The 26621-nt window shown below is 41.5% G+C and overlaps 2 protein-coding genes across 3 annotated transcripts; one reads left to right on the top strand and one right to left on the bottom strand.

The window, feature by feature from the left end:
- The first annotated feature begins 6866 nt into the window (after positions 1–6866).
- Positions 6867–25811, top strand: LOC103712233. Of its 2 annotated transcripts, none has more exons than XM_008798704.3 (12): positions 6867–6946; positions 7189–7500; positions 7597–7695; positions 7796–8019; positions 9410–9600; positions 9761–9869; positions 10041–10354; positions 12484–12876; positions 22937–23021; positions 23121–24061; positions 24287–24692; positions 25197–25575. In XM_008798704.3, exons 2-12 carry the CDS (start codon positions 7433–7435, stop codon positions 25355–25357), a joined length of 2991 nt encoding a protein of 996 aa, XP_008796926.2. In that variant the 5' UTR covers positions 6867–6946; positions 7189–7432; the 3' UTR covers positions 25358–25575. The 2 variants fall into 2 exon arrangements, with proteins under 2 accessions (XP_008796926.2, XP_008796925.2); XM_008798703.3 differs by having other exon boundaries at positions 6886–6946; positions 7130–7500; positions 25197–25811.
- On the bottom strand, positions 16078–16940 carry LOC120104199. Its single transcript, XM_039114867.1, has 3 exons — positions 16622–16940; positions 16404–16537; positions 16078–16316 (listed from the first exon to the last, which is right to left on the bottom strand). Exons 1-3 carry the CDS (start codon positions 16755–16757, stop codon positions 16233–16235), a joined length of 354 nt encoding a protein of 117 aa, XP_038970795.1. The 5' UTR covers positions 16758–16940; the 3' UTR covers positions 16078–16232.
- Positions 25812–26621: the final 810 nt, after the last annotated feature.

The raw sequence follows: 26621 nt of genomic DNA, 5'->3' as shown, positions 1-26621 counted from the left end.
AGAGTTGAGGAAGATGTGTTCAACCTTTCATTTATACTCTCTAAGTGTCACATGTCGAGTTCCTGTTGAAGAGGAGAGTAATGATCAACGCCTCCAACATAGCCTCGCGCGCCTTATCTCCACCTGTGGCCTGTAACCGAGCATGGTAATGGTCACCTTAGCACGATCTGGGATGGAGGAGATTCTAGCTTTTCTGAACAGAGGTTAACCCCGCTGTTATATTCTCATGCACCTCACCCCCATCCGAGCCCAATAACTAGACGTAGCCATAATTACCTCGGTATGATGAGGGATTGGGGGCATCTTAGGACAGCCAATCTCCTCCCCTATTTTTCCTGCTCCACCTTGTCTATCTGCATCCTTTCCACCTTTCTCATCTTAGCCTTAACCTTAACTTAGGACAAACACTAGTTGCCAAGATCTGCTCCATCCCTAACCTATAGGGTTTCTCTCTCCCTCTTTCTTTCTTTCCTCTTTCTTTTCGTCAATCTAGCCATTAGGGGTTGCTACCAGGGGAAGGTAGCCTTCCTCTCCAAAATGGTCCATGATGTAAGAAACAAAGTGGAAAGTCGGGGTGGAGGGGAGGAGATGGGGGAAGGAAGGGAACATATCCAAAGAAAAAATCAATAGGAGGGAGAAAGATAGAGGAGTGGAGAGGATCACGTGGGTATGAGACTGCGAATGAAGTGGAGTGAGCAGAAACATAGCAGATGGTGGAAATAGGAAGACATAAAGTCAAATAAAGGGTTAGAGATGAGAAAAAGGAGACGGACGAGGTTGTAAGTCGCCGAGATTAGAGGGCTAGAAGCAGATTATGGGGATGATATCCTACTAGTAGAGGTGATGGGAATGGGGCGGTGGAAAAGCGACCGAGATGTAAGGGTCGACATTTCGAGATCGAATGAGTGCGATGGATATGATGGCTAGATTTTTAGGGACGAATGAAGATGATGGGACAACGAAGGGGCTCCAACCTACATGGAGGGATAGGAGGCAATGCAAAGAAGGGTGATGGGGCGGCAACACGAGGGTTAGGGTTTGTGGATAAGGAGGGTAGAGAAATTTATTTAAGAGGCTAGGGTTTTGGGCTATCCAGGGGCTTCAAGCTATGCAGTGGGTTGGTCGGCGAGGCGGGGCGGCACGAAGGTTAGGGCTCGAGAATAAGAAGTGCATAGAATTTTGTTTAAGGGGTTAGATATTTGGGCGGTTGCACGCGTTTTCCACATGCATGGGGCACATGTGGCCAAAGCTATCTCTTCTTTTTTTTCGAACAATCAGAGCCAAAATCCATTGATTGGACCCAAAATGGTCGAGCAAAATTTTTCTTTTCAGAAAAGATGGGTGCATCTCCTAATTCGAAAAAAATAGATGGTGTGGTTGAAAGCAAAATCGATGTAAGAATCAAGATCTACCTCCCATAAGATTTTAGTTTTTTCATGATTGTTTCTAGTAGTTATGTTTATTTTAGAATCGAAAATATTACTAAGTGGAAGATAAATCAAGCTAATAGTGTCACGCCCCGGACCCGGATCCGTGACACGGCCGTACTATTGCCGACTATCGCCCACAATAGCACGAAGCCTCATACCTGGGTAACAGGGTAGTCAAACCAACCGAATCTTTTCATATGAAAGCATTCTTAGTACATCATGCTGGTCAGTACCCAAATACAGAGCTTCTATGTAGTTTATGTACACAAAAGTATTCTTGCTTTACCCCAAAAGAAAGAAGCCCTGATACCAGATTAACGTGTCTCTGGCAGCTATCAGTGGTAAGGATCTGAAAGAAAAAGTAAATGAACGGATATGAGCTACACGGCTCAGTAAGTAATCCTGCATAATCCTACCGGATCAACCAGTAGACTAAACATGTAAATCAGGGTTTTGAGAAGCTGACATGCATGTTTATCTAATAATCATCCTGGCATAATAAGTATGCAATTTAAACAAAGCAGTAGTGCAAATCACAAAATTTTCATATTATATGCATATGAAACCGTGCCCCCCGGCATGCCGTGGTCCTTTTACTCTCGGATGCTACTGCGAAGTCAGACTCGGCCACTGGCGGGGCCAGCTCAGTTACTATTCAGCCACTGGCGGGGCAAGCTCAGTTACTATTCAGCCATTGGCGGGGCAGGCCCAATTCCAATTTAGCCACTGGCGGGGCAGGCTCAGTTACTATTCAGCCACTGGCGGGGCAGCTCAGTTACTATTCAGCCACTGGCGGCTCAGTCATTCTCAGTAGCATCTTTGAGCCCATTATAGTGCCTCTGGGCTAGCTAAGACTTTATAAACTTACATGCATAATTAAAATATCAGTATCATCATGTTGCATACATAGCCATAGCTTCTGGGATCATGCAAGTTACTTATGCATTGTAACATATCATGCATGAAACATATATACTTAAAATAAATGCGTAGGAAACATTAATGACATGATCCATAACAGGATTAGGACAGGTTACTTACATTCTTCACTGATCATGCATACAATTCAAATTGTATAAAAAAAACACTGGTTCATCTTATAAAACGTAATACAAGATCTACGATAGGATTAAGACAGATTACTTACATTCTTCACTAATCATGCATACAATTCAAATTGTATGAAAAACACTGGTTCATCTTATAAAACGTAATACAAGATCTACGATAGGATTAAGACAGATTACTTACCTCAATTCGCTTTCCAAATTGCTCAAGTCCAGGTGACAAATCCTTAATCACCTAAAACAACATCATAGGGTTTACATTATTTCCCATTTATTTATTATAAAATCTCTTAGTTCATCATACTATGAACTTACTTGCTTGGATCCCGTCCAAGGATCTAGCCAAGTCCAATTTACCCAATTTAGAGCCTTTGGGGCTCAGTTTAAAACCAGATTGGGCCCACATGGGTTGATTGGGTTTTTAATTGAAGGATTGGGCCTCGTTTATAATTGGGTCCAACCTTTTCTAGCCAATTGGGTCCTCTGTCAATTTACTGGGCCTAATTTAGTATTAATTGGGCCTGCTGGGATTAACTCCACTCAACTGGGTTCGGACCCAAATCAATTTGGGCCTAATTTGGTTCGGATTTGATCCAATTTGCAGTTTGGGCTCGTCCAGACTTAGCACAATCTGATTGAGCTCGGATTTAGACTTGCCCAGTCTAATTGGGCTTAGGTTAGTCAAATTTGGCTAAACCCCCTCTTTTTATATTTTTCTTTCTTTCTTTCTTTTTCTTTTTCTTTCCCTTTTTCTTCCCTTTTTCTTCTCTTCTCCTTCTTCTTTTCTTCTCCTTCCCGAAGCTTCCTCTCCTCCCTTCTCTTTCATCCCGATCTCCCCCTTCCTCTCTTCTCCGACGATGGGAGCACGACGAGCGGAAAGGGAGGACGGCGAGCGGAGGGGGACGGGCCACGACCGGCGGCGTCCGCAGCCAAGCCCCGCGGCATCCCCGGCCGAGCCTGCGGCACTCTCGGCCGCGCCTGCGTCGACGGTGCTCGCGGCCGAAGCCGGCGGCCGCCGCACTCGACGACGAGGATGAGTCCCCTCTTCCTCTCTTCTTTTCCCTCTTCCTTTCTTTCTTTCATTCTTCGTCTTTTCTTCAACCTCCCTTCACCAACCCCCCATATTCTCTCTCTCACTCCCAAACCCTCTCTCTTCCTCTCTTCATTCTTCCCCTGTGAAGGAAGAAGGGGGGTTTGGGAGGGCCGAGCCACAGTCGGCGGTGCCACGGCCGAGCTCGCGGCGTCCACAGCCGCGCCTGCGGCTGAGCCCACGGCCACGCCTGCGGCGGCCTTCTCTTCTCCCACGGGGAAGAGATGCCGGGAGAAGCCGGCGGCACTGCGGGATGCCCGCGGCCGCTCCCTTGGTCTGCCAGCAGTCCCCTTCCTCCCTTCTTTCTTTGTTTCTTTGTTGTCTTGCACAAAACAGGGGGAGAGAAGGCAGGGGGCTTACCTGGCTTTTTGCTGGTTACCGTTGGGCAGTTCTTCCCCCTGGTAGTCCCTCCTTCCTCTTGGAGCTTCAGGGCTCCTTCGCCTTCGGCTCCAGGGCTTCGGCTCTCTCTCTCGTTCAGTGTTCTTGGGGGTCTGTGACTTAGGGTTGCCGGCAGAGGCTTAAACAATTGTTTAGAGGATGAGACCCCCCTCTGAGAGGTCCCATCCGCTCCATTCCTCCCCTCTCCGGGACTGGCCGCCGCCCCCCTGTCTCCGGTGCGCAGGCATCGGCTGCCAGCAGGGGTGAGGGTCACCCTTCCCTGTCGGTCTTATCCCTTCGTTTTTTTTAAACATTATAACAGCACTGCCCACAGTGAAATTTGGGCCCAAACCCTTAACTGGGCCCATTTCTTATTGGGCCTAGTAGGTTGTGGGCCCGGACATTACAAATAGCATGCTAATGTGGTTATTTATTTTTCTTAAAAGCTCATGAGTATCATATAAAATCAGATAGAGTTGCAAATAGAATCGGATATTCGAATATAGATAGGACAGTTGTCTATCCATATCCATATCTTATTTTTTTTTTAACATTTTTTTTTACAGATAAAGCAGATATTAGTCGAATGGTTAAATTTCTATCTATATTGGATAAATTAGGATACGAGAAGAAGATTTGTTTAATAAAACCCTCCATCCTCTCCTCCTTTTTCTGTTCTCGAAGTTAAGTGCAACCGTATTTCGGAGTGCATAAACCTTGGGTGCCATCTTTCTTTGGTTGTAACCAGATGACCCGTCCATAAACGAGAGTGCCTCATGTCATGCACTGTGTTCGTGTGTGTTTATTGAGCTTTCTTCACTTCAGCGAGGAAGCTGAAGCGTTCTATGCTTACTGGACTGAGATGGAAGTTGAAAGGGTAGACAAAAGCTGGCAGGACCGTGAGAGGGTTGAATGAGACCTTCCGGTGACTCAGTATCCACATCTGGAAAGAAAGGTATATTTGAAATCCAAGATAATGCCGCATCTGCTATTCGATATATTATTGAAAATAAGGGGGAATCAATGATGGAGACTAAAAAACTGATTAAAGGTGGCATTGTCCACGAAGAAACCACCCCAAAGTCAAATCACTATGGTATCTCCTACTCCTTTGACAATAGACCGGAGGGCCCTAAACTAGCCCTCTTTCCATTCTTTGGATTAAATAAGACCTTGGGACATGAAACTGGAGCTACAGTCTCGTTTCTGTCCATCAATTGGCAAGCAAACCAACCAGACCAACTTCTTACTGCCACGGGGCAGGAGTTATGAGAAAATGCCCTGGTCTCGGAAGAGATGCAGCATAACGAGCCATTCGTAGAAGTGGTATACTATTAATGATTCAAAACTTCTTGATCGAGTGAAAGCACAAGCACTTCGTTAAAAAAAAAAAAATCTCGCAGATGGAAGGGTACCATACCAAATTCGTGAGAGAAGGAGACTTGTTCAATGATAAAAAAATGAAAACAGAAAAGAACCTTAGGGCAGTCTGTGGCCCGAAGTTGACTTGGCTTCGCCAAAAGGCCTCATCTTCAAAGCCTAGCTCGTGAGGCGTCCCTCTCGCCCAATTTGGTTCATTGCCTGCTTCTGAAGGTTAAGTAGGATCCCCATTTTGGTACAACGAGAAGGAGTTTACCATGGTCAGTGTAGTAAGATTCGTGGAATTAATTATGACCGATTGCTGAGCCCACTTTGGCTCAGCTGCACCGCCTGGGGTCGGGGTGCGAGCCACCCGAGAAGTAAACTGGAAAGGAAACATGAGATGATTTGGATTTTGTTGATTTATTACATAATGATTTTATTGAAAAAGACCAAAGTCACGGGTATCTTTTTTACCCCTTTGCCCCTTTTCCGAGATGAAAAAATAGACAGTGGGCAGAATCTTCATTTTTTTTACTATATATTTTTTGTTTTTTGGGCGTTAGATCTAGGTGGGTTTTCAAGGCTTAGTACGGGGGCCGAAAGCTCCGTTTTCTATACAGAAACCTAGCCGCAGAATGAAAATTTTTTATTGCATGATTTAGGGCTAGCTCATACGACCGAGTATGCCAACATTAAAAGGGCAAATCCTTCTGAGCCAAACAGATCAGGTCAGATATTATCCGATCTACTTAAAGCAAGCAGAGAGATAGATTAGGATCCAATTATTTTAGGTGTTATAGGTGCTGTAGCCAATTGAACTGCTGGGATCCAAAATAGAGTTCTGACAAACTTAAAGTAAGTAAAGAGACAAGCTCTCTATCTCACATTGTATTGAAAGTAAAATCTTAAGAGTTGTAAAAAGTGAGTTTAAATTAGAGGTGGAGCCGGAAAGAAGGAGAATACAAGTCTCTTACCATATAGAAGTATGAATTAGATAGAGATGACGCAAGATGCATATCTTAATATTCCAAAAATTAGAAAATCAAATATATTATTTTTAAAAATTTAATGTATGAGTACATGTATTCATCATAACTAGAAATAGTTTTTTTTGTTTTGTTTTAGAAAACAGTTTAATTTAGTCATGAATAAGAGAAGAAATGTTTAATGAGAAGAAGCTCCAAAAAAAAAAAATAAAAAAAAATGGTGTCCCTCGTCCCTGAAAGAAACAAGGAGGTCGCAGCCGTAAATTCGCCGAAAGAAAGTAGGCTTTTTCCATGAGAAAAGTCGGAAATGAAATGACACGGGCCAAGTACATTTCTATCGCGAGCGCGTTCTAATTTGGGTCACCCCCCATCTCCTGTCTCTCTCTTATATCGCAGTCGGCAAGACGAGAGAGAACTTCCCCCCCTCCCGGCCCTGGCCCCCTCCTCTCTCCTCACATCTCTTCCCTCTTCTTCGATTGGAGTTGGAATTCGATCGATTCGAGCCCTATCCCTTCACCCCCTCCCCCTCCCCGCCCCCCGCCGCCCCTGCACCCCCCGCCCCCCCCCCCCCCCCCACCCCCCTGCTTCGCCGATCGCCGTCGCCGTACGATTCCCTCGCGCCCTCCGATTCAGGTAGCTCCTCTCTGCCCTTCTTGTTTTTTTGTTTAACCCTAAATCTCTAGGGTTTTGGAACCCCCATTCCAAGAATCGAAGCCCTTTCCCGTAGATTCTGTGGTGTTAGGTTAGAAATCTCTAGATTCTGTGCGTTGATCTCTCTTTGCGAGAGGATTTATGGTTATCTGTGTTATCTAACAGGTTTCTGATGGTTAGTTGGTGATTTATCGTGATATCAGTTATCTGTGGATGGTTTTTAGGTGTAATTTTCGGAATCCGGAACTGTACAGAAGTGTAGATTTCACTCCCTAGGCTTTGGCAAGAAGGGGGTGCTTCGTTCGGGCTTTCTTCAGTTGGTAGTGCTATAGGTACCAAGTTATCATTTTTGAGATTGTTTGATTTGTTATGCGAAGTTGAGCTACCTGGAGCTTGGGGTGCATTGAATAGAGGGTGGTTGTGTACTTTTCTGGTTGATTACTTTCTTTGTGCATTTTGTCATCGGGAATGAGTCTGGAGAATGAGGCGCAGTTGGTGCCAGAATCTCAGCTTGAAAGTAAACCCGAATCTCAAAAGTAAGCATTTTTGACTTAGATCTTGTTAGCTTTTCTTAATATATTGATGTTGTTCGTTAAACCCTTCGTTTTTTGCCTTCTGGTAATGGGGCTCAGGCAGTCGAAAATATCCTACACCAGAGATTTTCTGTTGTCATTCAGCGACTTGGATATTTGCAAGAAGCTACCTAGTGGATTTGATGCTTCAATTCTGTGGTATAGTTTGAAACTTTGAATGAATCTATGTTAGGTGTTTGCTCTTCAATCTGACTCTTAAATTGGTTTGGGCTTACCCCTTGTTGTTCTTTGGAAGCAGTGAACTTGATGATGCTTCGAATAGTATACTTGAGCGGCAAAGAGGTCTAGGAGGCTCTTCTTTTCAGGGTCTAAAGCGCAACGACTATGGTTCATTGCCATTAAATAGGTTGGATGGTTCAGGTAACTATTCTCGAGGAAGCTCGGGGAGGTGGGACACCCGGTCCTCTGGGTCGACTGATAGAGATGGAGACTTTCAGTCTGACCGTGAATCTGTTATTCAAGGTTTGTTGGTTGTGTACATCACTTTTGATCAACGAAATTTTTCTTGTAAATGCTATGAGAATTGTTCTGCTCTGATGCTTGCCTAGTGGTTTCAAATAATATCACATCATTTATATGCTTGATGTAACCATTGGTAACTTTTTGTACCATTGATTGTCACTTATGTTCAAGAATTTCCACTACCTGATGGCAGTGGCACCTGCATGTTCATGCAATCAACCATCTTTCATTACCAGAGTTAATTAAAACTATGAGCTCGGTTTCCATTGTTATATCAGGAAATGAATGCAAATTACTGAAAGTTTGAAACAAACATGTTTACGTACATGCACATAATTATAGATGACATTCGAAACAATTGGAGGAAACCTTTTAATGATGCTTGGGTATGTTTGTAGTTGTCTCATTCTGCAAAAGAAAATTTCATATTGCTGAATAGCTATTATTTTCCCGCTTCCTATATTTTCCTTCTTAAACCAACTTGTTATCTGTGGGACTGTCTGATTACTTTTATTTTAATAACTTTTATTTCATAGAGCAGTGCAATTTTAACTTTTCAGAAATATTGCTATATTTAGAATGTTTGTGGATAATTTCGTATTTCAGGACTTCTCTTTGTGTATACACGTGAAAAGAAAAAAATCTTGCTTGGTGAAGCTAACAGTTAATATTAGCCTTGGTTACATGATCACAAATTTAATTCCAGCCTTGGTGAAGCATGCGCACACACATGCATGCACACACCCACGCCCACATACACACATGTGCACACCTACCCACCCACCCACACTCACATGCATACCCATACACACCCACGCACTCATGCATACCCATGCTTGCGCACGCGCACACACACGTGTGTGTGTGTGTAAGACAAATTTCAACAAATCAAATAAGAGCACAAATAAAAAAAGGTAAATTATGGCAAACTTAAATGAGATAATAAAGATATATTAAGAGATTGGAGGACCGCATATGTGTGCAACTGTGCGAGCGGAGGAGAAGCTTTTGGGTTCTTAACTTTTCTCTCCTTTTTTAAAGAAAGTTCTCTATGATAGAAATTAACAAAAATCGGAAAAAGGAGGCATAAATTTGCAAATGAAAGGTCTCCATTGAGCTTTAGGAAGTATTTAAGGATCGGTTTCATAATCCGGAAGATTAAAAAACATGTTCCATGGGGCATTAACTTAAGCCAAGTTATCAGAACTTGCCCAACCATATGTCGATGGTCATCTTAATTGACATGCAGCTTACTGCTTTCGAGGATTTTCGTCTCTTAGATTTTCTTTTTTCATGGGTTGTATCATTATTGTATGGTCGTATGCCTCTTCTTCTCTATGATGAACTTCAGTGGATTCTGCCATTTGAGTATGTGTTTTGAATCATGCAGATTCTGGTAGGCGACTTGGAAACCAATCTAGACGTTCCTGGCAACATCCAGAGCATGATGGACTTTTGGGAAGTGGTGCATTTCCAAGACCCTCAGGAAATACTGGAACCTCAGCACCAAAGGCCCGGGGGAGCAGTCATTATCAGCTCAACAGGAGTTCTGAACCTTACCAGCCACCACGATCATATAAGGTTCACCAGTTTCATTGGCATCTGGTTCTGAATTTGAATTCTTTTTCCCCTCTCAAGCTTCTTATAATGCCACAGAAATATAAGTAGTTTGGCATATTTCTATTTGACATATCAGCTTAAGCTTGCATAGATTAATGATCTGAAAAAAAATTATATCCAGGCTATACCTTTTTCACGAAAAGACTACAGTGATTCATGTAATGATGAAACATTTGGTTCTGCTGAATGTTCAAGCCAGGACAGAGCAGAAGAGGAAAGAAAGAGAAGAGGTAATTTTTTCAATCTGTACTAAACTGGTACTTGTTCAACTTCTCAGCTTTGTTTCCCCCTTGAATTTTGACTGCTTGTGTTTATTTCTGACTTGAACCAATAAGATTAAGTACATGTGTATTTCTTTCTTTTTTCTTTTCCCTTTTTTTGGTTTTATATTTGATATGCAGCATCCTTTGAGTTAATGAGGAAGGAGCAACACAGAGCACTACAAGAGAAGCCAAAGCAGGATAATAACAAAGAAAAAGTTGATTCTGATATTATTGCACTATTAGAGAGTTCTGTTGATAAAAAAGGCATAATGAACAGAAATGACAAGTCAGATGACTCTTTTACATCTTCCCTTTCCCAGCATGATTCTTCTAAGTCTTCTTTCCCTCCTAAAGCTCCTGCATCTAGGCCACTCGTGCCTCCTGGTTTTGCAAATGCACTAGTGGAGAAAAATCTATGTGTGCAGTCTTCAAGCACTTCCCATGCATCGGAGGTATTAGCATTGCACCTTTTAAAGTTACTATGAATGTTATTGCTAATCACAAAAGTAATTTACTTTCTCCTGATAGTAACTAGATGGTTTTAAACTCACTATTTAGTCTCTTTCAAAAATGATGTATAGAGTACTTCGTTTTTCATTATTTTTGCTTAACTGTTTTGTATTTACTATAATTGCTCTGCATGCCTAACTCCATATTCAACTTCTTGTTTTCTTTCTTCAATATTGAAGTTTCATTTGAATGGGGCATTATCAAGCTAGATACTATGTTTCAACTCTATTCTCTAATTTTTGTGGATATGTTGGTTTATTAATTTGAATTATCGGGTCATATGATCCTGCTGAATCTTTTCAAGGCATGAAAATGCCTAAAGTATGGTAAACTTATTTACTTGATTATGTTAACAGCTAAGATTTTGCTGAAAGAGGGAAATCTGTGTTCATGGGAAAAAAATTCTAATTCAAGAACATATATATTCTTTACTATAGTTTTGATTTTCAATATCATGAAAAATGAAATGGAAACTTATACCATGAAACTGATACTAGTAATTTGGTGGTTCTCCCAGATTCTGGATTTTTTCTTTGTTGACCTTGAAAGAAAAAGAAAACAAGAGTTAAAAATTTAGGGCAGGCCAGCTACCTAGTAATGAGGGTATCCTTTCATAGAGGGAAAGGAGCATATTAAAGCCTTTATATAATACACATTGAGATTGCCCAGATTATCAATTCACATTACCTAGGTATATGCTGCATAATGCTGATGCACTGGCCAAATCTGGAAGCAGGGGTGACAAAATGGGGTCCAATGGGTGGGTCAGATCAGATCAAGATGGTTGATAAGTGCTTTTGTGGAGGCAACAAATTAGCCTTTTTAGGCTGTTGTAATGATTGAAACAAAGAATATATCTTCACCGTTCAAATGAAACAGCAACTGGCTTCTATCTTTGGGTATCCACCCATGAGGCAACTCCAAATAAACTCCCTTGTTAATGGAGGGTGCAATTGGTATCTGGATAAAAGCCAAATCCCTGTATTCTGGACACGTGAAGCGGTTCCGTTAGAAATAGGACCTTTTGTAAATGATAATGTGAAAAAAATGAACCCAATAGCCAACAAATGACGGATTCAAACTGCTATAGCTAACAATTAATCAATGGTATGCACAGTCCTATATCCGGTCGATGGCTACCCACCCCCTTCATATCCACCCCATGTCATGAATATTCAGTACGTGTGCTGGTGTGGTGGTGGCTCATCACAATCACATTGATGCAGAGCACATAGAGTACAACACCTACAATGTGTCTTTATTGTACAAGTATTTGTATGCCTTCCATCATTTTTGCCATAAAATTCAAGTTCAATAGTGTCGATAGGCAGACATACTCTAAAATGTTGATTTGTATGTGATATTACCTAAAACTATAAAATGGTCATGTTAAAAAGAGAAAGGTGTAGGTTTCTTGGATAATTTATGATGCTAGATTTCTGTGAGTAGTTAAAACTTATGTTTGTTCAAATTATGCATATACACTAGTATAAAGAATTTAAAATTAGTCTTAAAAAAGCGGCATTTTTTAATGTCCTTATTGCAAGTTTCTTTTATGTACTGCTATATCCTTTTGTGCCACTGCATGCCAAATCTTGGCATAATACAACACTAGATGGATTTTGCCAACCTCTGATTCGCACAGATATCATAAATGGTACTTTCTCTGACACAAATGTATGCTTCATTCATAGTCCATTGTCTTACCTTAAATTTTATAATACAAAAATAAAACATCAGTATTGATTATTGCAAAGAGTGCATATTCAGCACATGCATCTTCAAATCAGCTGGTGAGTAAACTATATTAGTGGCTAGCTCTTTTCTATTCGAACTTTTTCAACATAGTAATTTTATCTGCTGTTTTCTTACAAGTCATTCATTTGAGCTAAATGAATGACATTTATTGGACAAGATACATGACACCTAAAGCTTATTGAAAGAAAGAAGAATTCTCTAGTTTGCTTGCATTGCTTTATTTAAACAGATTCTGCTATAAATTGGTATAGCCCTTCCTTTGTTCGTTATGTGTATATTAATCATGCTGCAAAATTTCTCTTTACCTTCTCAGGCTAGGAGTGTTGCTGTGGAGGATAAGATTCCTCTAGATGGCATGGATAATGATCAAGAGAAAAGGAATCAGTCAGCTGCATGCTTGAATGCAAATGTGCAGAAAAGTGGCTCCATGAGCACTTCTGTTTTTCTGGTAAATGAAAGCTTATCAGCAAATGTGGAAGTTGTTAAATCTTCAATTGGTTTTGAAAATGTGGCTGGTATGTCTGCTGGTCTTCAAAAAGTCAATGAAGTTTGGGAAGATGATATAGTGAAAGATTTTTCCAACAAAAAAGGGACCAAGTCTGAGATTATGGAGACAGTTGGTCAGGATCATTCTACATCAATTCTGGAAAAGTTGTTTGGCAGTGCTCTGTCAAAAAATTATGACAATTCACCTGCTTATGTTGAGGTATGATAATGTCTTCTGTTCAGTTCATCTCTATTTTTTTTGTCCTAAAAGTGCAGTACTTAATGTCATAGCTTTCCATTCCAATATGTCTCTTGCTGGTCCTTTTCTAACCAACAAATTTGGTGGTCATTACCGGACATTCTTACAATTATTTTTACTATCATATGGTTGTGCTATCATGAATATTTAATAGAGGATCTGCTAGCGAACTATGGTTTGCTGTTTCCTTAATATAATATTTGCTAGCCTCAGTGTTGATTAAAGATATTTGTTTACTGGATGCTTTTAAAATGGTTTAGCTGTTTATAGTGCAACCACTGTATAGTTGGAGCTTGTGTAAAGAAATATATATTATCCATTTTTTCTTCCCATTTCCAATTAATATTTCTTTGCTAAATATAAGTTGTTATAGGGGTAGTGCAAATGAATATTGGATTTGAATTTATTCTTTTCTTTTCACCATTCAATATACCATGCAAATCTAAATTTTCGCCTGAAATGCTTTTGCATGGTGCTGTAGTTGTTTGAGCAGAACTTTTTTTGTTCTCATAACCACTTTCTAAAACTTGCAGTTCAAGTTTCCATAGAACTATTATATAAATTGTTACTGACTTGGATAGAAATTCTTCTGCTTCCACTATATATTCATGTATAGTTTAGGTTGAGATTAGTTAACTTAGTTATATGACTACACTTTCTGGGCATTCACCAAATTAAACTATGGTTACTTAAAACATTGAATTAGGGGCTTTGCATTGATGTATAGGTATATGCGATGTATAGGTATATGCTGTATCGATTGGGGAAGACTTCAAATTGACAAATAATACTCTGGGACATGGTTTCAGCTGCCACGTTTGCCAGTCTGTGCCAATTGACGCATACTGTGTTGGGCCTATACTGGCACTCAGCATGAATGGGCACAGCACCTATTAAACTATTAATATTATTAAAATGAATTTTTAAAGTCTTTTAGTTTTTTGCTTTTTGGCATGGAATGATACATGTGCCAGCACAGCATGGCATGTGCCTTGCCAGCAGGTTGCTGGCACAGATACCAGCACCGGTACATCCTTGCTCCAGGATATAAATTTTGTACTTTCAATTCAAGGGGCTCATTTGTAACTAAAATATCATGCCTCTTTTGGATGTTCAACAAGGATCCACAGTTTAAGTGTTGAGTAGAAGGTTTTAATATTGCATTATGCTGTCATGATGGACCCTTACTGAAGCCATTATTGGCCATTACAATGGTCATAGTGGCTGTTATTTGCCTCAAAAAGTTGGATTTCATTTTTTTATTAAAATAATCACCATTATAACAGCTGCTATAATGGTGTTATAATGAAAGATAATGAATGGTAATGAGAAAATTGTTATCCTTTCATTTATGTTTCATTGGATAAAAATATTATGTTTGGACCACAAAATCACTTTTGAGGAATTTGATGCAAAAAATTGAATTTTGAAAAATACTATTTTATTTAAAGAATGGTACAAGTGAAAATCACGGCCATTATTTGCATTATAACAGACTGTTATAATACTAAGTGATGTGCTATATTGGCTGCTATGTTTTCTACTGTTATTATATATGAAACATAATTGGAGGTTCTTGTAAGTTGTAACCATTATAACGGCTATTGTGATGGTTATAATGCCGCTATTTAAAACCTCGGTGGAGTATAAGATTTTAAATAGGACTTGATCATTTGATTAAGGTAGGGGTTTTGATGGGCTAAACAATTTTTTTATCATAAGTGAGCCAAAGAATTTTATGTTATTATGTCTTATCAAAATTGACTATGCCAATAGCTGAGTTTCAATAGAGGGAATGCTGCCAACATGAGTATTTGAAGAAATAATTTGGTATACTTGAAAGCAAGGTACGCCGTACCGGTCTGGATCGGCGTACCGGTGGCCGGCCGGACCGGTACGGTACCGGTTCGGACCGGTACGTACCGGTCCGGACCGGTATCGTACCGGCCGGTACCGCGAGCCAGACATTTTTTTTTAAAATGTTGTCTCTGTTGGATCTTAAATTAAGTGAAAATTGATGTTTTTTTTTGCTTTTTTCATGATTTTTGATGTTTTTATATTTAAATTTAGGGTTGAAATTTGAAACATATATGATGCATGATTGCATGTTATGTTTTCCTCCCGTTCCAAATGATAAAACCATACACATAAAATATCTTCAAATTAAGATACAATCATTTACATACATTTAAAGTACTCTAGGATATCTAAAATCGGGACGAGTGCCGATGGCTCTCGTAGATATCTGGATCATAAGTATAATCAGGAGGAGGCAAATCAACCCAATCAGAAGGAACGCGCGCCAGGTTATAAGAACTGTCGGATCTCTCGCTCACGCTCTGGCTCTGAGAGGTGTCCTCTGATTGTGTAGGGGCCCATCCAAATATGGCGGAAGCAAAATCCAATGCACCATATCCATATTCGTCAGGATGAGGCTGTGGATAATAGAATCCGTATCCGTATGTTGTCGAATCTGCAGTCGTATCCTGTCTTCCTGAACGACCTCGAGGAGCCCGTCTTCTATATCCAATAATATCCTCACGAAATCTATCAGGTGGTCGACCGTGGTCCGTATCCTGTGTAGCACCCATAAATTGGGACTCACCGGTGAAATAAAGACCACCCTCCGGCTGTGTCTCATGAGTATCATACTGTCCTCCGCTCCCTCCATGGCTAGAAGATCCATCACCACCAGAACCTTCATCGCTGCTAGTCCAAGTCTCTTCCTCGACACTCTCCATTGGGATTTTTTTGTTTTCCTTTCCTGGCCCTCTCTGTCTGGCTCCCCTGTGCCTGCGGCTGATCAGCTCTAGGAGTGCGTGGAATATTACGCTCAGCCCATTGCTCTGGATCGACCCCAGCTTCGGTGGCTATGAAGGTAGCTGGTCGTGGAGGCGATCCTGGCTCGTCAAGCTCGGGCTCCTGCTGCTGGCCTACAAGCCAGCCGAGTAGTGGATCATCGTCATCAGCGGTGAAGGATCCGTAAATCGGATCTGTATATTTGAGCTCCACTTCCTCCTGGATGCACTTTAGCCTCAACCGCAAATTGTAATGCACATAAACAAGGTCGTTGAGGCGCTTTTGCGTCAAACGGTTTTTTTGTTTGCTGTGGATAAGGGCAAAGGTGGACCAATTGCGCTCGCATCCACTAGAGGAGACTGTTTGGGAGAGGATCCGGATAGCTATCCGCTTTAGATTTCTCGCGGATCCGCCAAAATGCACCCACCATTCAGCTGCAAAAATATTTATGAAAATTACATATATGATAGTTCCATAATAGTAACTAAGTAACACCAGGTGAATGTTTTTCTGATGTGTCACGTATCTGGATTCATATTGTGTTTGCTGACGACAGCCGCTCGTTGGCCAAAACTGTAGCTGCCCTCTCTAAATAATTTGCTCTGTGAAAAATAAGCATAAGAAAACCATGTTAATAATTGAAGATGCCGATATACTTACCATGCTGGTAATTACTAAATCATAATTACCTCTTCAAGACATAGGGCCGCTTTTTCTGGATCTGCCTCCATCTTGTAAATCACATTACGCAAAGCATCCAGAAGTGTTTCATCCATACCAATTCCATCTATGTTGTACTGAAATCGGGGGTTTAGGTAGTATGCTGCACATATACGAGACTATCTTAGGCTAATTATATAATTATATCCATCACTATAATTGTCACTATAATTATATCTTAGCTTACCTGCTAGATGTAATTCTGTACCCATTTGCGCTCCCCACCGTTGCTCAATGATGTTGATGTATGACCGGCCATGTGCTGGATCTGCCTCCATAATCTGATCCTTTGCCTTGACCATCATGTGATACAAAAACCCCATCTGGGGATAGATCTCGCTATCTACAGCCCGCAGCACTTCATATAATGGTTTGATAGCTTTGACTATTGTAGTAGCCCGCTGCCAGAATGGCTGTCTCGTCACCAAGTCTTCTATCTTGCTCCCTTCAGTGCCGGCATAAGAATATCTACTATCATACCACACTCGGAACTGGCAAACATCTGACGTAGGGCTCCTCTCTTCTCGAGTATGCTATCAAGTGCGATGAAGTTGGTAGCAAACCGTGTGACTCCTGGTCTCAGAATCTCTCCTCCTGCATACTTTCTCATCAATGAAAGGACCCAGTTATGGTTATAAATATACCTGGTAATGCGTTGGGCTGTCTCCACCGTTTGTTGCACCCTACGGATCTTTCCAATGTCCATCAACATAAGATCGATACAATGTGCAGCACATGGGGTCCAGAAAATATGTGGCCGCCGCTCCATCAAAACCTGCCCGGCAGTCTTATATTGCGGCCCATTATCAGTGACGACCTGCACGACATTCTCCTCTCCTACCAGATCAATCACATCCTCCATAAGTTTCAGCATGTACGAGGTGTTGTGCACATAAGCCGAAGCATCGATCGACTTGTGGAAGAAGGTCTTAGCATCACAGTATGTCAGGAAGTTGATGATGCTCCGTCTGGTCGGACCGGTCCAACCATCGCACATGATGGTTAGTCCATATATGAGCCACTTGCTCTTGTAGGAGTCAATCCAATTCTCCAGCTCCTCCTTATTATTGTCAAGAAGCTCACCGTATATGTCCTTCGGGCCTGGAGGAGCTACACCGGGACCGGCAGCTTGTATGGCGGCAATGGCAGACCTGTAGTATGTATTGTCTGCCACATTCGCTGGGATGTGGCTGAAGTGAAACCAGGATCCAATAGCTCGCCACATAGTTTTCTTCTTATCCTTCATCCACATTGTGTCTACCCTCTGCTGTTTTGAATCTCTACTGGGGAGAGCATGCGGATCTACATCATGAATTGTCGCTCCTTGTGGAATTCCTCTAGATGATTTCTTTCGGCTACCAAAACTATCTAGCATAGATGCAATCCGGCCACGTTCTTTGCCGACGCCCTCCCTGACTGAAGTTGTCCTCAAGAACTCTGGATCTTGTCTAGTGCTCCTAGAACCGCCGTCCGACTCGTATGCAGAGGGCCCAAATCGAGCCCTATGCCTGGCCACCTCCTCCTGCTGCCACTGATCATCCAGGCTTGCATGCATTGCCGCCTGAATATCTGCCTCCTCCTCATCTAGATTCTCGACCTCCTCTGGCTCCCTAGAGTGATAAGAAGGTGGCTCTGCCGCTTGGCGATCGACCTCCGCCCTCTTCTTGGAAGCCATTTCCTTCGCTTCTTTAGCCTCAGCGAGATTCTGCCTCATCAGCACACGAATCTCGCTAGGACAATTTGAGCACGTAGCAACCTCACCGTAATTTCCGGCTAAGTGTTGCTTCAACCTGGTTATACCTCCTCCCTTGAAAACCTTGTCGCAAAATTTGCATTGAAATTGGTGTCTTTGCCCCTCACTTCCAAGTCTTCGCCCATAAGACCAGCCAATATCACGCTTTGCAGGGTTCGTTTTTCTTGATGGCTCCATTTCTATCATAAAAGGACAACTTATCAAAAAATTAAGCTAATAAAGTAAAATTTTTCATTATCTTATTATTTAAGTAATTTATAAATTATTTTTTTAAATAAATTATTAACAAAATTAATGAAATAACATAGGACAAAAAAACCGCACCTTAAATAGTCTCCGCTGGATTTTTTGGGCAGGACCTCCTCTTCAATTTGTGGGCTATCTCTCAAATCTTCCCGTCTCTGATTATTCTTCAGAGGCTCATTCCTGAATTTTTTTATTAACAACGCCTCTCGTTCGGTTTTTATAACCGAACGAGCGAGGGTGCTGTCATCAGAAAAGAAGTGGCACTTCTTGTTTTTTTTGATGGGAAGGAGTGGCCGGAGGCCACTTCCTTTCCCATCAAAAAAAAAAAAAAGCTGTGGCCTCGGCCACAGCTTTTTTTTTTTATTTCAAAGAAGTGGCCCTTCCTTAAAACCACGCGCGGGCGCGTGGTTTTAAAAACCACAGCGCGTGGTGCTGTGGTTCCCCCCCCCAAAAAAAACCCTTTTTTTTTTTATTTGAAAGAAGTGGCCTGTGGGCCACTTCTTCCTTAAAACCACGCGCGTGGCGCTGTGGTTCTCCAAAAAAAAAAAAAACCCTGTTTTTTTTTTATTTGAAAGAAGTGGCCCGTGGGCCACTTCTTCCTTAAAACCACGCGCCACGCGGTGGTTTAAAAACCACAGCGCGTGGCGCTGTGGTTCCCACAAAAAAAAAAAACGGCTTTTTTTTTTTTTGAAAGAAGTGGCCCGTGGGCCACTTCTTCCTTGAAACCACGCGCCACGCGGTGGTTTTAAAAACCACAGCGCGAGGCGCTGTGGTTCCCCCCCCAAAAAAAAACACCGTACCGGTGCGAACCGGCCGGTTCGCACCGGTACGAGGCCGGTACCAAGCGGTACCGGCCGGTACGGGCTCCGTACCGGCCGGTTCACAGAAGAAAACCGGAAAATACCGGTTTTCATCTGTTTCCGGTACCGGTCAAGGACCGGACCGGTATGTACCGGCCCGTACCGGCCGGTACCGGCCGGTACGGCATTCCTTGCTTGAAAGCAAGGTAGGCGTACCGGTCGCCTGCCGGACCGGTATGGTTCAGTTCGTAGCGGAACTGGTCCGGTACGAATCGGTAGGCTCTTTTTTTATTTGGTTTTCACATCCGCGCGGAATAAATGCCACTCTGTGGCATTAATGAGCCAGCGGTTCACAACGTGGGCAGGGGAATCGCCTGTGCGGCGATTCACAGCACAGGGAACCGCGCGCAGGCGCGCGGGCTGGGGAATCGCCTATGCGGCGGTTCACAGCGCGGGGAACCATGCGCGGGCGCGGTTCCCCAGTGCGCGGGCCGGGGAATCACGCGTGGATAAATGCCACTCTGTGGCATTAATGAGCTTGCACGGGCGGAGGAATTGCTCGTGTGGCGATTCCCAGCGCGGGGAATGGTTCCCCAGCATGGGGAATCGCACACGGGCGTGATTCCCCAGTACACGAAACTGCGTAGGGCGGAGAATCGTGTGCCCGCGCGCGGCCCTGCGCTTGCGTGGGCGCTCTGCTCCGCGCGCAGGGCGCTTTGCCCGAGGAGCGCGTGGCCATTTTCGGCCATATGCTTTCCCACTGAAGAAAAAGAAAATACCGGTGCGAACCGGCCGGTTCGGACGGGTACCAGCTGGTACACCGCCGGTTCGCACAGGTACACGATCGGTACCAGTCGGGATCGGCTCGAAACAATTGGAACCGGTTTCCACGCTGTTCGGGTATTGGGTTCTAGGCTGGACTGGTCTGTACCGGGCCGAACCGGCCGGTACGGTCCGGTTCGGCAGACCATGCTTGAAAGAACACTATTATTATTTTTTTTGATAAAGGATGCACGAGCATTCCAATTAGGATAATAGAAAAAGCTTGTAATTATTTTACTCCCACTTGTATGAAAGAATGTTTACCAAATGGGATTAGAAGAACAATTGGAAAGAGGTCTGTGGTTTCGATCCGGCGAGTGTGACAAGCTCAGTTGGCTTTCATTGCTGAATTGGAGGTTATTAGGATGTCAGATGGTGGAGGTCATGGCTTGCCGCACCATCCCGTATTGCTCAGCACGGGGCGTACCATTCTGTTCCGGGTCAAAATCGATACAAAACTCATCTTCATATTGGTACAGATTTTGTACTGAGCACCAAGGTGTACTTGCCCGTACCGAGGCGTATGTCGACCTGTACTGAGGTATACCAACCTGTACCGAGGTCTACCGATCTGTACTGAGGTGTAGTGACCTATACCGAGATAAAAGGCGAGAAAAATAGTTGAGTTGTTTCGGTATGCGGTATATACCATACCATACCGGTCCATACCGTATCAAACCGGTAATGTACCGGTACTGTATCTGGTACCAAGATTGCGGACCTTGGTGGAGGTAATGCGGGCTTTATCTGAGCAAACTTGAATTAGAATTTTTTGGCATGTTAAAAACATGTGTACAATGCAAGTAGAGGATAAATTTTGGTGAAGTATGATTTTTCTATTGTGATTAGATGGGTCATAGAGGAGGTATGGGATTATGCTTGTGTGCAAGAATTTGATTAGGCAAATTACCTATCTTGCAAGTGAGGGACTGAATAAACTTTTGAATTGTCTGTTGGTGATGCTCTGACTATGAAATACTATCTGTTTTTCCAACTTTCCACATAATTCTTTCAGGTTCATAAAATAATGTCTCTTCGCGGTTAAGGACATGTATAGATAAAAGCAAAAACATCAGATACCTCAGCTGTCATTGATGTATAGTTTTGCTTCCCTATCCTTTCGCTTCTTATATTTTCTCCTCTTGTTTTAGTTTGAGACTGTTAGGTAATCTGCTATTAAGGTGCTGGTAAACTTGTGTATTGTCTTCAGCGATGTTCTGTACATTAGAAGTAGTCATAGCCTTTTCAACTTTATATTTATAATTTTTACAATTTCTTAAAACAACTTTCTTTTCCCAATGAATGCAGCATTTTCATTCATGATCAATATAGTTTGTCATCCTGCTTCACTGTTAACTGATGTAGTCTTTCTTCCTATCCTCCCTCTCCTTTTGTTTTTTGATGTATACTCTCTTCTTGAAGTGCATGCATAAAACAAGATTTTGATGCATCTGTTTTTTTTCTGTTTCCTGTTATCCAATAAGTGCTTCAGAAAATAGCAGTCGAATTAGACTTTCATCATACACTTGCTTCTGATACATGGTTAGTAGGTGCTCAAATTGTTCAAAATATTCATGTCTTTCCTCACAAACTTGTTTACTATTGAGTTGGTAGTCAATGTCCTATTTGTTCTTAGCCTGCATGGAACTCGGGGGCTGTTTGGTTACATGGAAATAATTATGGGGCAATTCCAGTTATTACAAGCAGCTTAAATCTAATTTGGTTCAATGCAACTGCATTTATGTATTTGTGCCAATGGCAGCATTTTGACCTATCGCCAAATGGCCGTAAGTTGAACTACAGTAGTTCGGTGAGTGCTGATTGTTATGTCAAAGCAATAATAATTAGGTCATTGCAATATATTAAAATTACAACATTATAAAAATGATCAGTGTATATTAAAAAAATGTACTTGTTTATTATTAATAATAAAGAGCATAGATTGTGTTATATAGTTGAATGGTTTGTACTTTGATATATTATTGATATATTAATAATATATATTCGTATATCAATTATTGATATATGTTTCCAATATGTTATTGTATATTTCTATATTGATGTATCAATGTATTTATAATTGAAATTCTACATTTAGTGTCATTTTTCTCCATTTGGTCAAAACAGATTTATATATTTTCTGCAAGCAATCTCCATAAAACCAAATATTTAACCTGTAATTGAAACCCTAAAATTTCAACCTTACGTAGCTCCATTTACATAGCGCTCCTAGTCACAGGCAACCAAACAGGTACTTGATGAAAGGTACGTCTTCACCCCCTACCAATTTATTTTACTCCGTGGACGTAATTTAGTCAAAATGCTAAAAGCTTATATACCTCAAGTTTTGTTTCCTCTGTTTCTTGTTTATTTCTTCAAGTATGTTAAAAGTCTTATGTGTGTTCTCATATGCATAGGGTATAGTTAGTTCAGAGTGATTTTAGTTATTAGAGTTGCATAGAAATGCAATGCGCATGCACATTCATCACTTTGATTTCATGTTTCTCTTCATATTAGAAATTTGCTATGATATATGCATCTGTACTGTATCATATATTCCATTCAAAAATAGTACATACTACATACCATATTGGAGACTACCTTTCTTTTAGATTTTCAGCAACCTGAAAATGTGTCGAGCAGAAGTGCCACTTTGCAGTACCTTTTAACCTGCCGGCTGGTTCTCTGGACAACTTTGCACTGAATTTATTCTTTCTTTTTTCCTGCTTTATTAAGAGTGTTACTTTGCACGCTAGTCTTATATTGATATTTGGTTTATTATTATTACATGTTGTCATTGAAGAAAGAAATCATGTATTGATGGTGACATATTTATGTATGATAAGAAACATCAGTGACTAATGCTCTTGCTACTCTACAGAATCAGGGTCTCGAAAGAGATGAGGAGACGTGCAGTCCTGCGGTATCCAAATCTTCGAAGTTTGCTTGTTGGTTTCTTGAAGAAGGTAAACCTATCAAAATAGACCTTGTATGATCCCTGAAGTGTGTTTTTCTCTTGATGTAGTACTTATCAATGTGGTTTTCTTTTGGCCTTTTTTTTGTAGAAAAAAAGCCCGTCGAAGATTTTTCATCCAGGGACTTGCTCTCTTTAATTGTCAATAACGAGAAAGTAGGTTCACAAACACCTGCAGTTTCTAATGACAAAGCTGCAGGGTATATCCCACCTAGCTTAGCTTTTGAAAATAATGATAATGCACCCAAACTCCTCACATCTCCTGCAACTTTGTTGATAGCTGGGATCTCTGAACAGTGTCATCAAGTTGATAAGCCGGATTCAAGTCCTCTTGTGCTTACATGTGAGGACCTTGAGCAGTCCATCTTGGCTGAGGTTAAAGATAGCAGTTCGACTTTACGGCATTCTGGACAGGGAGCTTGGACTGTATTGGATGGTAAATCTGAAGATCAGAGAACTAATGTGGATGACCATGCATCCCAACATCTTCTCTCTTTATTGCAGAAGGGAACAAAGAAAGATGCAATGGTGTGTCCTAGGTTAGGTATGGAATCGTTTGATAGATTCACTATGTCAGATGTGAAATCTGGTGTCAATCTTGGGGGTGTTGAGAATGCTACTGCTAGCAATTCTGAAACAGTCCCTGGTTCTGAGAAGACTGTGACGCTAGAAGCATTATTTGGGGCAGCATTTATGAATGAGCTCCATTCTGTGGAAGCCCCAGTCTCAGTTCAGAGAGGTTCAGCAGGAGGAATTAATGACAATGATGCTCCTCTTTCACATAAATTGCCAATTTCTCCCGCAGATGATGCTTTATTTTCTTCTAATTCTGGTGAGTATCCATCCAACAAGACCATTCATGAAGGAAAAATGTTATATTTAAACCATATTCAAGAAGCAAGAGGCTACAATGTTCCGGGGCCTGGGGCAGATAACAGAGACTCTCCTATTGAGGGTTCAAAGCTTGGTAGTGCTGGTCTCGAAGAAGGAGCTCTGGAGATTCACCTACCAGAAGAGGACAGTTTGATCACAGTGAGTGATTCTTTGGACTCTATAACCTCTGCCACTTTGCCCTTTGTGAATGCAAATAAAACTGAGGAGCTCTTACCTGAAAAGACTCTGGGAGAACTCAATGCTAAATTTCTTGATGCTATTCCCAGAAATGCGGAATGCATTATGCTTAGTCTGGATGGTCCACCTCATTTACGTGGCCCCTATGACATGGTTGATTCTGATAACCTTTATCATCATTTACAGGGTAGGCCATCTTCGCAATTGCCGCATCCGATGAATCAAACCAGGCCTTTATTCCAGCAATCGGATCATCTTGCTAATATGAATCAACAGATGAAGTTCACTGGTCCGGAAGGCATCCATCATGATCTGCACCATCCTTTTCCTGCTAATGTTATCCCTCCTCATGCTTTCAGCAATGCTGGTGATCCGCGGTTTGACCCTGCTGCTCATCATCTCATGTTTCAGCAAATGCCACTTCCAGGAAATTTCCCACCACAATACCCATTTCAGGGATTGCCAAGAGGTGTACCACTATCTCATCCCATCAATCACATGCCGGGTTATTTACCTCAGATGGGCAATGTACATAATCATCCAATGCCCCAACGCCAGCCAAATTATGGTGGCCTTGGAATGGGAATGCCAGGTACGGTTCGTTGCCTTTATTGAGATACTGTTTCAGTATATTTTTGATTGATTGATTGCATTAAGTTTGGTTTTGGTTGAAGCTTACATGTTCTTGCTGTTATTACAGTTATAAAAGATGGCATAAATCAATTAACCATCCATCATGTGTTGTGCTAGATTCTGTTACTTGTCATTGTCCGTGCTTGAGTCCTGGTAGTTAAGTTTCAACTGCAAGAGTAGAAATTGCTAGGAGTTGCTAGCTTATGTGCTTCAGAATCCCATGTTTCCGTTGTCTAGATGGACTAAGTAAAATTAGCAACACAACCCTTTCAACAGAACAACTGAATGTTCAACAGTCCTATAGATTTAATTGATCAATTTGTTATTTTGATCTCAATGAAGATTATATTCATATCTTATTTCATTTCAGAATCATATTGGTGAATTAAGCTGACATGTTTGTTCCTATATAATTCTCTTCTTTTTCTGATTAGTTTATTCTGTTCTTTGGTGCCACTTGCAGGACCTGTTGTTGGGGGTGGTACAGGTGCTCACCCAGAGGCACTTGAAAGGCTGATTGAGATGGAAACGAGAGCTAATTCAAAGCAGATCCACCCTGCAGCAGCTGGTTATATTCCAGGTATTTTTGGTCCTGAGCTCGACATGAACTTCAGGTATGGATGATTATTGGAGATCTCCAAGTCATGTTAATCTCAGTAAGTTGTGGAACCCCTTGTTTCTGGGGAGGTGGGGTGAATTTAATTTTCCTCTGGTGCTGGTGTATTCTGTAGTATAGGTTGTAATTTCAAGTAGCTTCTGGATGAGGTCTGGGTTTGGTCTCATATCCCATTTCCGAAACAAATAGGAAAATGAAAATTAAAAGTCAGTGTTAAAGAAGGTTAGGAAGGATATGATGGTGATGCATGAGATGGAATCCCCATGTATGGACAAGTCATGTGCTTTTTGGTGTTGATAGCTTATTAGAATGCAGTACCAGTCTCAGCATATATACTTGTCTAGCGACATTATGGGGAAAGGGCTTTTTAAATGTTTGAGGATGGATAAAGTTGGGTTTGTATAAACGTTGATGCTATCCTGAAGCCTTTTAGGAAATATGGTTTCTGTTAATTTTGCATTTCATGTTTTTTAGCTGACATTTTTTTTTTTAATCTGGCCATTTTCTTTTGAGAGGTGTTCTAAATAGAATATAAAATTTTGATGGATCGAGCCCTTAAAGATTGAATTAAGCTTCCAGGTAAGGTTTATTCTTGTCTTCAACTGGTGTTTACACTGGTTAGAATAAGCTTTTGCGGTCAGACACCTTTTCTTTTCATGAGGGTTCAACCCATGGCTGTGACCGACTATCTGATTTATTTACCAAAACATCTTTGGGTTCAAAATTTACCCAGAGAATCATATGGATTGGAGGATTCTTTATTAGAAGTTCAAGGTTTTGGTCCAAAAGAGGAGGTTCTATCCACCAGAGGAGATAATCTGCGTTGCCTTTCAGATTTCAAACAGCTCCCATCAGTACTTGTATGTCTATACTTGTGCAGTTACACTTGGAATTCGCATCTTCCATGAGTGAGGATGATGTAAAAAATCTAAACGAAAGGCATATTTGCGCCTACACTGCATAAAGACTTGTACTTAATTTATGAAAGCATCTGAAGAAAGGTGACAAGCCAGAGGCTCAAGATTTTTACAGGATGTTAGAAATCAGCCTTTTTTGCATTGTTAGTGTGCCAGCTTTGGTAACAAGAAACATGTCCCGAGAAGTTTGTGGGGTTGGAAGTTGCTGATCCTGCAGTTTTCTCAATTTTTTTGGCATGTCGAAAAATCTAGAAAGTGAGCCGCTGATTTTCCATTGATCTTGCTAACTTCTTTCTTTTCAGAAAATTTCCATGATCTCATGTAGACAAAGAAGGCTTTACTTGGATTGCATGTA

Source organism: Phoenix dactylifera, chromosome 17 (assembly GCF_009389715.1).
Source record: "Phoenix dactylifera cultivar Barhee BC4 chromosome 17, palm_55x_up_171113_PBpolish2nd_filt_p, whole genome shotgun sequence".
Lineage (NCBI taxonomy): Eukaryota > Viridiplantae > Streptophyta > Magnoliopsida > Arecales > Arecaceae > Phoenix > Phoenix dactylifera.
The sequence above is the reverse complement of the archived record's forward strand: the minus strand, read 5'-3'. Positions and strand labels throughout refer to the sequence as shown.

Excerpts from the sequence above, each read along its gene's own strand:
- LOC103712233 (XM_008798703.3), top strand. The coding sequence starts at position 7,433 with ATGAGTCTGGAGAATGAGGCGCAGTTGGTGCCAGAATCTCAGCTTGAA. Across the intron at positions 7,501-7,596 it reads AGTAAACCCGAATCTCAAAA|GCAGTCGAAAATATCCTACA; the intron begins GTAAGCATTTTT and ends AATGGGGCTCAG. Across the intron at positions 7,696-7,795 it reads TTTGATGCTTCAATTCTGTG|TGAACTTGATGATGCTTCGA; the intron begins GTATAGTTTGAA and ends CTTTGGAAGCAG.
- LOC120104199 (XM_039114867.1), bottom strand. The coding sequence starts at position 16,757 with ATGGGGTTTTTGTATCACATGATGGTCAAGGCAAAGGATCAGATTATG. Across the intron at positions 16,538-16,621 it reads TACAGAATTACATCTAGCAG|CATACTACCTAAACCCCCGA; the intron begins GTAAGCTAAGAT and ends GTATATGTGCAG. Across the intron at positions 16,317-16,403 it reads CGGCCCTATGTCTTGAAGAG|AGCAAATTATTTAGAGAGGG; the intron begins GTAATTATGATT and ends TATTTTTCACAG.